This window comes from Numida meleagris, chromosome 5 (genome assembly GCF_002078875.1).
Source record: "Numida meleagris isolate 19003 breed g44 Domestic line chromosome 5, NumMel1.0, whole genome shotgun sequence".
NCBI lineage: Eukaryota > Metazoa > Chordata > Aves > Galliformes > Numididae > Numida > Numida meleagris.
The window spans coordinates 6560254-6574765 of NC_034413.1; the positions used below are offsets into that span (position 1 = coordinate 6560254).

A 14512-nucleotide genomic window follows, 5' to 3' on the forward strand; every position below is an offset into this window, starting at 1 on the left:
CACATTTCTAGAGCACAGTGGAATAAAAACACAGCAGAGATGGGCACGTAGTACCTGAAGCTTTCCCTCATCCAAATTAAATGTAGCCTCAGGTAATGGCATACTTGAAGCACGTAACTTCTCTAAAGCCAGAGAAAAAAGTGGAAATAAAATACAAAAAAGGTGTGGTGGTTCTGCTGTTAAAAGACTTTACGAGTACAATTTGTGGACCAAGGTTTCCCGGTTCTCCCCTACTCTTATTTTTTTCCTTCTTTGGAGGGCAGTTAACAGCCAGGGCTTCAGGGGACTGAACCACAGTCCTTCAAATCAGACGATCTGAGGAATGCCATTAAAACTGCTTACATCTTGTAGAACTTGTTAATTGCATGCAGCTACTGATTTGGCAGCACACCCCAATGTATGGCTGGCTTCCTGTGTTATGAACTATAACGTTAGTTAATATTGACTAAGTATCAATAAAGTTGCGTACGTGAAACTTATCAGCTGTCTGTGTTTCCTATCCTGAAGCCCTGTTCTGTAGTCATGATCTCTGGATGTCAAAGGGGATTTAAGTCTCTCTTCAGGTTTCAGGCAAAAGTCTCAGAAGAGGGCAGAAGGCACTTTCGATTTGCTATTACTTTATTCTATTACTGTAATACTGTTGAAACCTGAGGACTGGAAGGTGGAAATAATCTCTTTGTAACACCTGGGTTAATCTTGCCACTTAAAAATGTCAAGGTTCTCATCTTATAAAACCAGCACCTGTGCCAAATTTTCAGGGAATTCATGATGGCAGTATTGAGGGACAGTCAAGATATCACTCTGATTCCTCGAGTGTTAATGAAGTGAAGCTGGTGAATAACGAGAATCAGGGAGGCTTCTGCTGGCCTTCTGCTTCCTTAAGTTCGTGTTTGATTCTCAGTTCCCTTTCTGATGCTGCAGTCATGGCGATGCTTAAAGCAGTGATTCCGATATTCAGGGTTCAAAGCAGTTCCTGTTCATACAGATTATCTAATTATGTACTTCCCAGTTTTTGAAATTTTTACATAGAAATTAGAAAGGTGTAATACTTCTGATCATGGGATGCATGTGTCAAAAGCAGCAAAACAGTGACTAATTTTTAAATTCTCCCCATAGTTTCTCACATGGTTATTGAGGAAGTAAACTGTATTCAGAATCATCTTGAAATTGAGAAGACGTGCCGTGAAAGTGCTGAGGCTTTGGCTTCTAAGGTGAGAATTCCAGTGTTTCTGTTTCATCTGATTTCTTTTTTTTTTTTTTTTAAACTTGCTATTGTGTACATATCCCATATGTACACAATATCCCATATATGTATATGCTTTTGCATAATCTTTCGGATCTGTGGTATGGTTTTGAAGTAGCAAAAGCTAAAGCCACACGTGAGGTGCAAAATACAGTTCTTGACTTTGGAGAAAAAGAATACGCATTTGAATTTGTTTGCTATTTTGGAACAGTAACTCACGGACCAACTTGTTGCTATCTGGATTTTATGTGCATTTAGGTTAAATGGAAAACAAGTTTTAGAACTGTCCTGTGTGAGATATAAAACAATAATGAGCATTTCAGTGTCTAAATCAAATGGAAAAAGTCAACCACTGCATTACATTTCAGGTGATTGTTTGTGAAAGCAAAGCGAGGGCAGGGGAAAGGTGACCTCCACTGCTCTGTTGATTGCGTCTAGTCTGATGAATTTAGCAAGTGTGTAATTTTCTATATTCCATCTCATCAGAAGTGCATTATTATTAAAGAATGTTTTTATCTCTCTGTTGTATATTTTTGGTTGTATAAAATGCATCTGAGCCACTTCATCAGAAAATGGATTACAGCAATTTTGAACCAAATTTCATTAGCAATGCTGACTGCTTTTTTTCCCCTTTCCTCTCCTCCCCATCCCCTGCCCAAAGTACATCTTTAGATATGGTAAAAATCACACCAGCAAGAAATCACTTTAATTTAGATGCATTAGCAATGTACTTTCTGGAGGTATTTACTTAATTGTTTCCATAATGACACTATATTAGAATTCATAAGATAGGCAATCAGCATATAAATAAGAAAATGAATGTATTTATGTAACTTTTTTTCTTCTCTGTGCTTTTTCTGTAATGGGCATACAGGGGCAATTCTGAGACTAGCTTTATCCCCTGGGGCTGCTTTGCCAAAGCGGATTTGGTGCCGTAAGCTGGCTGAACCGTGTAAGGTTCCATATACCCTTCCCACTTTCTCAGTTTTATTGTTTGGGAATGAGGTGAAGTTCTGGGGTAAGTCTCCTTTAGTTAGAGGGCTGAGGAAAGGGTTGGACCAAAAGTGATTGCTCAGGCAGGAGTTCAGGGTAAGCTTAACTGTTCAGCATATGTTTTATTTCAATGCAGAAGTTGGACTTCTGAAGTGTAGGTTGACCTGAACGTGTTGTATGTCATTAGTGGAAAACTGAGTGTTATTCTTAGAGCTGAATGCAGGGAATGCTTGGCCAGTGGGCAGACACCCCAACACACACCTGACTGCTCCTGAGATTTGCAACTGAGAGCTGCTAGCAGGGAGTGTTTACATGTAGAACGGTGAAAGAAACGTTGAAAGTGAACTTCTGCAGTAATCGCTTTTGTTTAGTTTTTCCTGGCACCTTGGTCAAGGTGGAGATAGATTATAAACCAGGCATGTGCTTAAGCATCCAGCCCAGAGTGGTTTCTGGCTTGAGGTCTGACACATAAAGAGTTGGTATGTGATGTGGCTTTCATTTTACTTATGTTGACTCTACAGTAGTAACTCCCGAAAACTGAAAATAATTTAAGAATTTTGTGGTAATTCTGTCCTCACTGGGAGAATGGTAATTGTTTGTTATTTGTAGTTGACAAGCAAGGTAAGAGATTTTCTTTGACCAATTGATAGAACTGGCAAAACCAGTCAAGCTTTCAGGAGTACAGCCCATTTCTTCAGGTCACTCACCTGGGGCTCTTGTTGGTACTGGTACATTCTTGATGGTCTGGAGCTGAAGAAGCTATCACAGGGACAGCATGACATTATGAAAGCTTAATAGTAGATTTGACTTGAACCTATGCAGGATGTTTATTAGTCAGAAGTACCAGAAAGGAACATCTTCCCTCATGGAAAAAGGGCATGGATGAAGTATCATGTTGAATTCAAGCCTTCTTACAGAAGAGGGAGGGGAAGCTTCCCATCTTCAGACCATTTTAATGCTGAATGGAGCATTTAAAGTAATGTCACTTTGTCTTGCTCTTTGTTCCTTTCAGTATGGGGGAAAAAAAGGTTGTTTTTTTTTTTTCTTGCACAACAGCTTAAAGAAAGAGTAACCAGCTTCTTACTGTTTGCACTTTTGAACTTTCAGCTGAACAAAGAGAATAAGACCTTGAAACGAATCAGTATGCTTTATATGGCAAAACTGGGCCCAGAAATTATCACTGAGGAGATTAACATCGATGAGGAAGATCCATCCACAGATACAGAAGCTAGCTCTGGATCATGCAATTCTGTGCATTGTCAACAGCAAATAAAAGGTAAGCATTGTGGCTGAGCCTACAACACCATAGCAAAAGTGGTCTAGAGAGTGGATGTGTTGGCCTGGGACTAGGTGTCTGGCTGGCTCCAAGTTACACTTCTGAGAGTGGTCCTCAAAGGATTTCTGGGAAAGACTGTAAAGGTGTGGTAGGCCTGTAGTGATACTGTATAATGGATATGATAGATATGTGTCCTGCAAAGCGAATTACAGTGCTATAGGAAAAGGGGATCTACACAGCCAAGAGTTCAATGTTACCGAGTTGGTAAAAGAGACATTTCCTTATATCCTTAACAAAGCGAAAGTTAAGGAGAAGGACAAGGTCACCTTGGTATTCAGCTGCACTGTAACTATTTCAGAGCTAGTGAAACAAGACCCTCCATTGATGTTTCCACTGTGTACCTTTGTATACACAAACTTTGTTTGTATTCCAGAGTTACTGCCAAATAAGCAAAGTAAAAAGGGACTGCTGTACTGGGAAAAGCAGTGGTGTTGGGAACATGGGAGCTCATTGCTATGAGAAATCTGCGTCAGTGCAAGAAATCTCTGGTTTCTTTTTGACAGGCTATTTTTATTTTGATAATACAAAATCTGCCATTCTTCCTAGTCTAACTCTGTGGTGCAGTTCTTGTAATTCTCTATGTTGTTATATCACAGTAACCAGAAAAAAAGAGTGGACATATTCTGCATTTTGAGACAGAGACTTATTTAGCTGTTCACTTTAAAAGAGCAGCCAAGCAAAAACTCTTCTTTTTTTTTTTTCCTAGTAAGAAGTTACAATAGCAAATGCTGTGTAAGTACAACTGGCTTGAACTTTCAGCTTGACCTTGTTAATTGTCGTCTGAATGTTGCAGCCTCAATGAAGGGATACAACATAATTGCTGAAAAAAATAGTGTTTTTAAAAGTTTGTTCTTTTTTAAATCAACAAAAAATTGCCTAGGAAATAGAAGAGTACAATGACATTCTATAGTAAACAATTTTCCATCCTGCAGATGTAGGAAAGGAGGCAGCGAATGATATGATCCGCACCATGCACCCCATCTGAATCACAAATAAGATTCTGGAGTTCCTCCTGTCTTATATTGGAGAAAGATGTCAAAGATATTGTTAGAGAGGGCAAAGATTCTGGCTGCAGATCAGAGCAGAGCATGGTTTGGGAGGGTAGCAGGGCCAAATGTGAGATTTCAAGAAAGTCTGCACTGTATATGCCTTCTGCCTTGCTGAAAAATTCACTAAATAACAGAATGCAAAGCATATAGAACTCCTGGCTTCTTCTCCGTTCTCTGTCCTTATTATTAAATGTTAATAACCTTGCTTTTACAAGTGCTGAGTACTTTAAAAGCATTGGCATCCCATTTGCTACAAGAGAAGATACTCTGGAGAGTGGGTGTGTATGGGGTAGCAGAATGTTCTAACAGCCTGTACAGAAAGGAATATCAAGGCTCTGTGCCCAGACTAAGCCAAACTGGTTGGCATTAGTATTGAGGAAGAAGTCTAGTTACATCTTGAACTACCCGCAAAGTGAAAGATCACACGCAATGGAAGGTGTTTTCAAACTTCCCCTTAATGTTCTGTGCTGCTGCCCAAGTTGATATCTGCTCTTCTGTCTACATCTGTGCTTTCAAACAGTTCTACATTGTGTTGGGGATCTCGGAAGTCTTTCAGCGTTCTCATCGAAATACTGGATGTTTCTTTCAGTGATTCGCTCCCACTATTTTTCTAGAAGTTGTATTGATAAGGTAGCCCAGTTTGGGGTTTGATGAATACTCTCATTTATTAAAAGGAAAAAGTTTTGATCCTAATATATAAAAATAGTGAAAGGCAGCTCAGCCCTTGGGGAGAGGTGATAGCAAAGCCATAGCTCCAAATGGAAATGGAGGGTGATCTCAGAGCAGTTTCTGAAATTCATTTATAGGTTTTGGATTGTTTTTTTGGGGGCATAACAAGAACTGAAAACTCAACAGTGCTGGTAAAGCAGCTTAGTACGTACCCTGTCTGTGAAAATAAACCTTTATTTTATGCATTTGTAAAGATTGAGGTATGTGGATACGCTTCCTTCTCTATACATAGAGGTTGATAGAGGTACTGTAAGACCTGACTTAATACAGTTACCATACATTTCAGTGAGAGATCTTTTTGCCATCAATTTCACTGAAAAGCATACAGAAGAAAAGAAGACTTCATTCAAGAGTCGTCTGAGAAGAACAAGTCTTTTTCTTTACTTCAGAATGCATGTGCCATTAATTGAGAGGAAAACGAATCTCTTGAATTGGGAGGGGAGGTTGGGGGCAATTGACATTTTGAAGGTTGGAAACAAAAAAAAAAAAATGACATCCAGTACGTTGTCATCATCTGCAATTGATAAGCAACAATTTTCTTAACTGGTGGCTGGTGTTCAGTGAACAGCAGCGTCGTGAAAGACTGGAAGCAGGTGGGAAATGAGAGCACTTACTGAAAGCTAATATATATCAATAAATTTATGTTTTTGTGGTGTTTTTATGTTAACCTAAACCTTGATATATTATGTATGCAAACTGATCTCCTGTTAGGAAGTGATTATCATCAAATGGTTTATTCCATTGTGAATTTAATTTATTTCATATTTTCATAATTAAGGAACAAAAATTCTGAGGGGAAAATTACAAGCATTAACTCTTCCATCAGTAAAGGTTATATTCTGACTCTGTTCACATAATGTTACAAAGACTAAAAATTGGCAGCTGTTCAGGACAATTTCTTCAGTGCAAATCTCCCAAGTATTAACTGCCTCTTGTTTTGTTTATTTCCCTTGTGACAAGAACTCATGATCCAAAAAGAATTGAAGTGCTTTAATTTGTTTTAAAGGATGCCTATTAAAAATTGCTTTCTGCTACCTGAGTACCAGAGTCTCTGTGACGTGACAGTCTCCTGAGTAGGGCCGAGGATGCTTTACAGTGACAGAATCGGTCCCGTTCTAGCACAAAATGAATCATTCGGAACGCAAATAAAGACAGCAGCACTGAACAAGGCAGGTTGCCTCAATAGGGCAAATCTGAAACTGGAGCCCAGTTAGATATCTACTACTTGACAATTTTTATGTAGTTCCTAAATTATTGCGGACTTGCCTTGAATACTTCTGATGCTTTGTACAAAGTCATTTCGTTTTTGACTAATTGCACTGAGAGGATGTTATTTTTGTTGGTTTCTTGCAAAATAAAAAATACATTTTTCATTTCCTTCCTCAAACTGTAGAGCTGCGAGATCAAATCATATCTGTTCATGAGGAAAAGAAGACCTTAGCCATTGAACTGGAAAACCTGAGGTGCAAACTTGTAGAAGTAATTGAAGAAGTATGTATTGTACCATGGAAGGCGAGACCACGTTAGTGTGTAGTCAGTACTTTTTGTATCTAATTTTGCTAAAAATGCTCAGTTGTGAAGTTAATTGAATACTATCAAATCGAAAGTCTTGCCAGCCTGCCCTATGATGGCATGTTTAGAGTACACGTCTGGAATGGACTTTCTACGTCAGAGTCCAATCCTGCTGCTGTTACTGGCAGATGACTCTTCATAGTCTGTTCTAATGCCTTTATTTTCACTCCCCTTCCTGACATCCCCTTACCAATCAGCCTGCTGTATTCTTTTTTTTTTTTTTCCTTCTTAAACCTGTGCATGTGCAAGAAATACTTTTGGAGAATTTCTGTTTTTAATCACTGCTGCTACTTCATTGAACATGTCCTTGAGTTTAGCCATTGGCAATGCCCTGTCATGGTAATTAGACCAGCAAATTGGCTTTCTGAGCCAGCAGAATTTCATTCCTGTTTGAAAACTGGATAAGCCATGTACTGATGCAAATCAGGACTTAGTGGTTCTTCCTGTCTGTGCAACACTTGAATTCAGAAAGACACAGCTGACAGCTCTTGGACAATGAACAGAGCTTGGGGGGGGAGGTGGGGAGAAAGAGCTGAAAAACATCAGCTTGTCTATATTAAAAGGCAAGCAGTCAAGAGCAAGCTAGTAACTTTTTAACCAGGTGCTACGGTGCCTCATCCAGGAAGGTTCAAAAGATGTTGTAGCTGGGGATGGTACATGCTGTGAGAATGGGCCATGGAAGCCCCACATTAAGGATTAGTTTGTAACCCTTTAATCCTGCTTGTGATAGGGATCAATAAGTTGGGATAAAAATTCTTTCCATCCCACTGGAAGCCGTAGCATCACGCCAATGCTAAGAAATAAAATTACTGAAAGCAAAATGTTGCTTGCATTATGCAGTATGTTATGTGTATTATGCCTCTAACTAAAATAGCCTTATTTTTTATTTGTTCTTTATAATCTTCTAGGTGAATAAAGTGAAAGAAGAAAAGGCTGCTTTGACAACAGAAGTTAATAAGCAGCAAAAACTGCTGGAAAAATGTAACAGAGGTACGTTGTCTCAGTAGACTCTCTAAAATATGCTATAACCTTTGCAGAATCTTCAGAATTTTTATGTGACAGTACAAAGAATATATTGCAAAACAGTGGCTGCAGTCTGGAACTGAAGCTTGGCCTTATTGCTGTAGGCACTGCATAAACACATGGATGGTTCTAGACTTTCTAGTTCTTGGAAACGTGGCAGTATAAATAGCAGGTTGAATGGGAGAGTAGGAAAACTTTTGCTCTGCGGCAGAAGTGGCAGACTAGGGCAGACAGCCACATTCCCCTTGCCTAAAATTGTTCTGCTTTATCTTCGAGTTCTTTCTCTGCAGTAATGTTCTGTCTGCTTACATGAGAAGAGAAATAAAAGATCTCAGAGCATCTTCTGTGTTCTGAAATGTTTGTCAGGTAGTGAAGGGAGCTGCCAAGGCTGCCGCTATTGCACAGGAGGACTTGCATCCAGCTGCAGGTGGGGCATAGCCATAGTGAAAACTCAGAAGTGCAATCTCTGAAATAATGTAGACTCTGATCGTGCTGTAGTCTTCTGCCAATAACGCTCTCTATTTCTTTGAAAAAAGTTTACAAAATTTGCATAGTCTGTGTTTTCAAATAAATAGATGAGTGTTGAATTGCAATGGAATATATGAACTCACAGTAGGAAATGATTCTCTCTTTCTTCTTCAGTGTGCAGTAGGACAGTATTTTACCTTCTGTGGGTGCTGAAGGTGCCTTTTGGCACAGGGAGAAGAGATTTGCTCAGTAGGGCATGTTCTGTAAGCTTTCAGGTGCTCTCTTGTCAGGTGTCTGCACTGCTTGAGCCTATGACAGGCAATAGCTAAAGACTCTTTAAAACATCAATCTTTGGTTAGATTGATTAAACAGACTAGCCTGAAGAAGCTTCTGATTGGACGGCGTTACAGATTAAAGGTTTCCAAAATGTTTTAATTTTTCCTAAGCACAATTAAAAGAACCACCTCTTATTTCATGTTTGCCTGTTGCACTGGCCCCATGAAATAATATTGCTAAGGGACATTCCAAACCTCGCTTGAATGAGGTTGGCAAATACAGTTGCCTCCAACATAGTTAGTAATGCTTGGTAGGTTGAGCAGGGCTCCCCTGAGGCTTTGATTGCTCTCACATGCAGAAGCAAAATATGATCAGTGGTACTTAGTGTCTGTTACTGGAGTTTTGAAGCTGGGCTCAACCAGAAGATGCTCCCTCTACCTTTATGAATTAAAAAGAATTAACTACCCTGGAGCAACAGGGAAAGAAAGAGGAGATAAATTGAATTTTCATGTCTACCTGGATGCTTTGCTTGAAGATTTCCGAGGACAGAGAATCTGCTATCCTTTTCTTTCATCTAAAGAGCAGTGATGAGGTATAGTATTCTGTGAGAAATATCCACCAAAATATGCGTAATTAAGTCTCATTTTGTAAGCTGCACGTTTTCTTGCATGTTTTTAAGGTGGTAGCTTATAATATTTAGCCTATAAGCTTAATAACACACAGGTTCAAACCTCACCTTGCAGGATAAGTAATGGCATTTCTGTAGAGTTGTAACTTGACAACTTGGAATATACCTATCTCAACTAATATTAGCAAGCATGCTTCTTTGTGGAACAGTCATGAAAGATTAAGTGAAACTGCTTTCCAGCTGTGGGTGTTTTCACTAGTAGGTCAAGCTAAAAGTGATCTGACCAGATCAAGAAAGCTGAGAATTTGCATGACCATCTGTAGCTGGTGTTGGTAATGCTGAGGAGAAGGCCACCCTCTTTTGAGCATCTGAAAGGAGGTGGTTCTCTTGCAAAAGGGCTTGAAATAAATTGAGGGATCCTTCCTTGCACTGTGATGACAGAAGAAAGCAGTGTTGTTGATCAGCAGTTCCAAACTCTGCACACCTCTGCCTGACAGTGAGAGAACAAGGAAGGTGTGATGCATGGCTGGGTGTTGACTGTGAAGTGGAGATGAGAAGCACTAGTGTTGTGGTTTTCTTCACCTGATGCTAAGATGAGTGGATAGAAATACCAGCTGAGTTAAAGAACAGCATTTTTTTCCCAATCCATTTCTTATGGTCACAAAATAATAATCCAGAGAGCAAGTTGCCTAATGCTTCAGAAAACGGTCAAGGAACAATAAGAATCACATCCTAATGTAAGAAAACAATCATCCAAAGTATTTGTCAGGGTCAAAATACCTGTGTGTGCAGGTATGCATGGGGTGATTATATGTATGCAAAGGTATAAAGCAGGCATGAGACGTTGTCTCAAACACCCGATTTTGTGGTATGGCCTTTTGATTTTGAGTTCACAAGTCAACACAGCAGGAACTTTGCTCTGCAGAGCAGGGCAGGAGGAGTATTACTCTATTCAGAAGATCAGTAATTGTGAGTATGTATAGTGAGGTTTAGAGCAAACACAATAAATATTGCAATGTGGACTGCATACAGAAAAGAAAAACTCATTTACAACCTCATTCAAGAATTTGCAGTACTGAAGAATTAGAGCCTATCTGCATAAGTCAGGCAGTACTTTCTTCTTACAATGTGGTTTGTTACCCATTCTGCTTCTACTTCTGATTTTCTTTCATTCTTGTAAACAGTGTCCGTGCTAGCAGTAGAGGAGTATGAAGAGCTTCATGTAAACTTTGAACTGGAAAAGAACCTACGGAAGAAGGCAGAATCGTTTGCCCAAGAGGTGAGTAATCAAGAATAAGGGATCTCTTTGGCCAAAACCCAACCAGCCTACTTGATTTCAATTCCTGGCTCTCTACAAAAGCTGTCTTTGAATTTCCACGTACTGCTTAACTAACATATGCTTCATATATGAAATGGATTTAGTATTTCTGCAGAACTTAGAAAGCATTACATAATTATCCATGCAGTCTTGCCTCTTTCCTTTTTCAAGTGAGGCTTTCAAGTTATAACAGGCTTAGTCAGCCACAGCATTTCAGTGTATTGCACATAGTGATTGGGTCTGGGAAGGATTAGTTGCCTTTCTAGTGATACAATTTGAAGCATTGTGTTTTTCTTGAAAAATAGCTAAACCCAGGGAAAAAAAAAAACCCTAAAACAACCAAGTGATAAAATACAGCATTAACTGAGGTTTATGTGAGTTTAGCTGCTATTTAACACGTGCCTTCTGAATGACCTACTGCAAAGAACATTCAAGTTGAAAAATTGCTTCTGTGAGCTATAAAAGATATAAACTCCTGAAGAGGAAAATGAGGTGCTGGGTAGCATTATGGAATGGCTAGTGATTGCTCAGATGGCTTCCAGCTGGCAGTGTTGTTTGCCCCTGAAAATGCTGACAAACTGTCATTCTGTTGAGAGACCAAAGCTATATAATTGTTTTTTTTTTTTTTTTTTAACTCCAGGTGCATTTTCTGTTTGCACTCTGGATTCTGAGAGTTCTACACTTGGGTTATATTTCAAACTTTTCTAACCTATGCCTTGCTTACAGTATTTTCCTTAGTAAAAGTTGGACTTCCTAAGTAATTGTTTTACAAGGAGCTCTGGTTTTAAAGGAAGCCATTATACATCAGAATTATGCGTTGTCGTTATTGAAATACTGTAAATACGGAGAACATCTGATTTCAGATTTTGAAACTGTGGCTGCCAGCAAACAGATATTTAGCCTTGAGGAAATCAGCTTTGTGTAGAGAGCTCTTTTGCTTTTTTTTTTTATCTTTGCTGCTGCTGTTTTTTTCTCATTCTTTTTTTAGTGGAAATAATTTCTTTACTGCTCTGGATCTGACTGCATCCAGTCAGGGAAGGTAAACAAGGGCATATTAGTAATATTGAAACTGTACGGAGAACACTGAATATGCTTGTTGTGTTCTGATAACGCTGTGTTTTGTGCTGGCTGTTTGATTTCTTTAGATCTGAATAGAATCAGATAGGAACATTTAAAGCAAAAGGTTTTGTGGATTTGAGCTAAAACTGTATACAAATTGGAAAACCTGGAAGCTAGTGGTGAGGAAGTCGACCAGCTATTGCTCGTGATCTCTGTCACATGTGCTCTCTCTGTGTGGAAACCTGTAGCTGCAATCTCCTGTCTGTTGTCAGTACCTCTGCCATGTGTCTAAAATGGAACTGTACTTCAGGCAAAGCAAAGGCAGCTGACACGTTTTTCCTCCAAAAGAGTAAGAAATAAGAAAAATGCAAATAATTTACTAGTTAATAAAATACCCATCTACCTCCCAAATTTGTGATACGAAGCTGGACTTAGTAGGATGCTGTTAGAATCAAGAGGTGTTGGAGAAAAATTGCTCAGGGGGAATAACTTCAGAAATCAAAGAGCTGCACATAGAGCATCTTCCAAAGCCCAATTAAACAGAGCTCTCTGGGATGGAGCCCACATTCCTCTGCAGGACAGAACTGCCCACCTCCCTTTGCCACGGCTTCAGTGTCATTTACCCATTGAAATTTTGGGCAAAGCCTTGCTGTGGAGTTTTTTTTTTTTTAAGAAATAAAAAATGTGCAAATGCCATTAAAATTATTTAAGATAGACGTGTTTATTAGCAGCCAAAAGTTTTTAAGTAAAATGTTGCCTACGTTTATTAAATATTCGCTTTGATTTTTACAAGACTGTTATCAGTTTGTGCTATGGAGTGCACGGAGTGGTAACTTCTTTTAAGCATTTTTAAATTTTAGGAAGCCTGTAATAGTTCATTACCCATATTTTATGATAAATATATTAACAGTGCATTTAAAAAAAAAAAATCTGGGGTTGTGCAGTCATTGCTGTTTTATGAGCAAGTTTTGTTGGCTGTGATGTCTATGTGACTATTATTTTCAGGAAATAAATTCCTAAGAATGAAGCATGTTCATTTAGCATGCGTTATTACAATATCTGCCTCACATCTCGTACTGTTGCTTTGCTTTATCTTCTGTATAGAACAATTATGTGCTTCTGTTCATTAACTGACAATAGAAGATTGTATGTAAAGGTCTTGCGTCTCTCAGATGTGAGTAATTTGTAACTGCGTAGTTAAGCTGGCTTTTGGGTCAAACAAGGATATTATCTGGCACTCTGGGCCCAGAGTGTTGCTTTTGTTCAGATGCATAACTGTGGCATTCAGACAGCTGTACTCTCTGGTAGATGATATATCGAGGTATTTTTTGTGTTTCGAATAATGAACTGACACTCAAACTGTTAAATACAACGCCAAAGAAATTCTGGTTATTGGCTAACAACTACTCCTTCCTTATTTTTTTTTTTTATGTCATTATGTTAAGATGGAAATACTCATAAATTAAATACCATAGAATCCTTAGAGTTGGAAGGGACCTTTAAAGGTCACGTAGTCAGACTCCCCTGCCATGGGCAGGGCCATGCAGAGCTCCACCAGGTGCCTTGTGACCGCAGTGACTGTAGAATAATACATTTTAGCGTGGTGTATTAGTTTGTGATATCTCCACTAGCCTATCGATGGACTTAGCATATGCAGAGCTCTGCAGAGGACGCCACGAGCGGCTGCCACGGCTGTGTTCCAAGTGATGCCCTTTCCGTCCTGTGCTTCTGACAGGAGACGAGGATTTGCCACAGGATGTGAGCAATTGGGAGTGCAGGTGTGAGAGAACGGGGAGGGGAGTGAGTGTGTGTGCAGAAGCAAATGCAGATGGGTGAGAGAAAAGACAGAGAGAGAGGGAGCGAGTGCACCGAGGAGTGAGAGAACACTTGAAAATCAGCATTTGATTAAAAAAAGAATCCGGTACAGCTTTAATTATAGCCATGCTGCTGGCACCACCGTAATATATATTTAATTAATAAAAAATGATCCAACTTCAAACATTAGAATTCATGCTCTTTTCGGGGTTCTAAAGAAACTGAGTAAATATTGTCAGCCGTGGCATGGAGAGCGGGAAGGCTAAAAGAAAGAGGGTTTGAAGTGAGTCACAATCCATTATGAAAGGTACAGGAATCTGCATAAAAGAACGAAATAAATAGAGTGTGTAAGGGGTGGGGGCATGGAAAAATCTGTACCTACCTGAATAAAACAGGGTTGTTAACACAGGAATCTTGGCAAGCTTAACCAGAATTCTAGTGTCATGTTTTAAGAGACACTTTAAGATCTCTCAGCTCTTTGTAGAGCAGTTTATAAGCAAACAAAGGAAGGAAGAGAGTATCTTGAAGGCCATTGCAATAATATAGAAGCTAGCCCTGAAAAGCAGTCTTCCACAAAGATGAGCAAAGTACAATACATCCAGCCAAAGCAAGCCAAAAGGGGTGGAACACAGTGCAAGATGTGAATTGAAAGTCTTAGCAATGTAAAAATCCTAGGAGTTTAATGGAAAAAATCTGGCATAAATGGTTTATTAAGCATACACCCAGCCTTGCAACAATATTTTGTAAAGTGAGCAGTGTATTACCATTGTGTGTGCTGGCACGGAGGTGACAACTGCACCTAAAATTACTTTGGAAACCTCCCTTAGAAGAGGCAGTGTGCTCCCAAAGTTAGCTGTGAGCTGTTCTTAGCTCATCTCGTGTCAATAGAAATGGAGTGCCAAACTGCTGGGCAGATCTGTAGGGTTCCTCTCACTCTCACTGGTTTCCCAAATGTTTATGGTTATCTGTAAAGTATTTTGTGATTTGAGAAGTTGTGCTCAGA

At 39.3% G+C, this 14512-nt stretch overlaps 1 protein-coding gene across 2 annotated transcripts in view; it reads left to right on the top strand.

The window, feature by feature from the left end:
• Positions 1 to 14512, top strand: part of SHTN1 (shootin 1) — a 57973-nt gene that overhangs the window by 18466 nt on the left and 24995 nt on the right. For both annotated transcript variants that reach the window (XM_021398302.1, XM_021398303.1), the window contains exons 4-8: positions 1117 to 1211; positions 3344 to 3512; positions 6744 to 6841; positions 7831 to 7912; positions 10502 to 10596. In XM_021398302.1, the coding sequence (XP_021253977.1) occupies positions 1117 to 1211; positions 3344 to 3512; positions 6744 to 6841; positions 7831 to 7912; positions 10502 to 10596 (539 nt within the window). The remainder of the gene's footprint in view (positions 1 to 1116; positions 1212 to 3343; positions 3513 to 6743; positions 6842 to 7830; positions 7913 to 10501; positions 10597 to 14512) is intronic.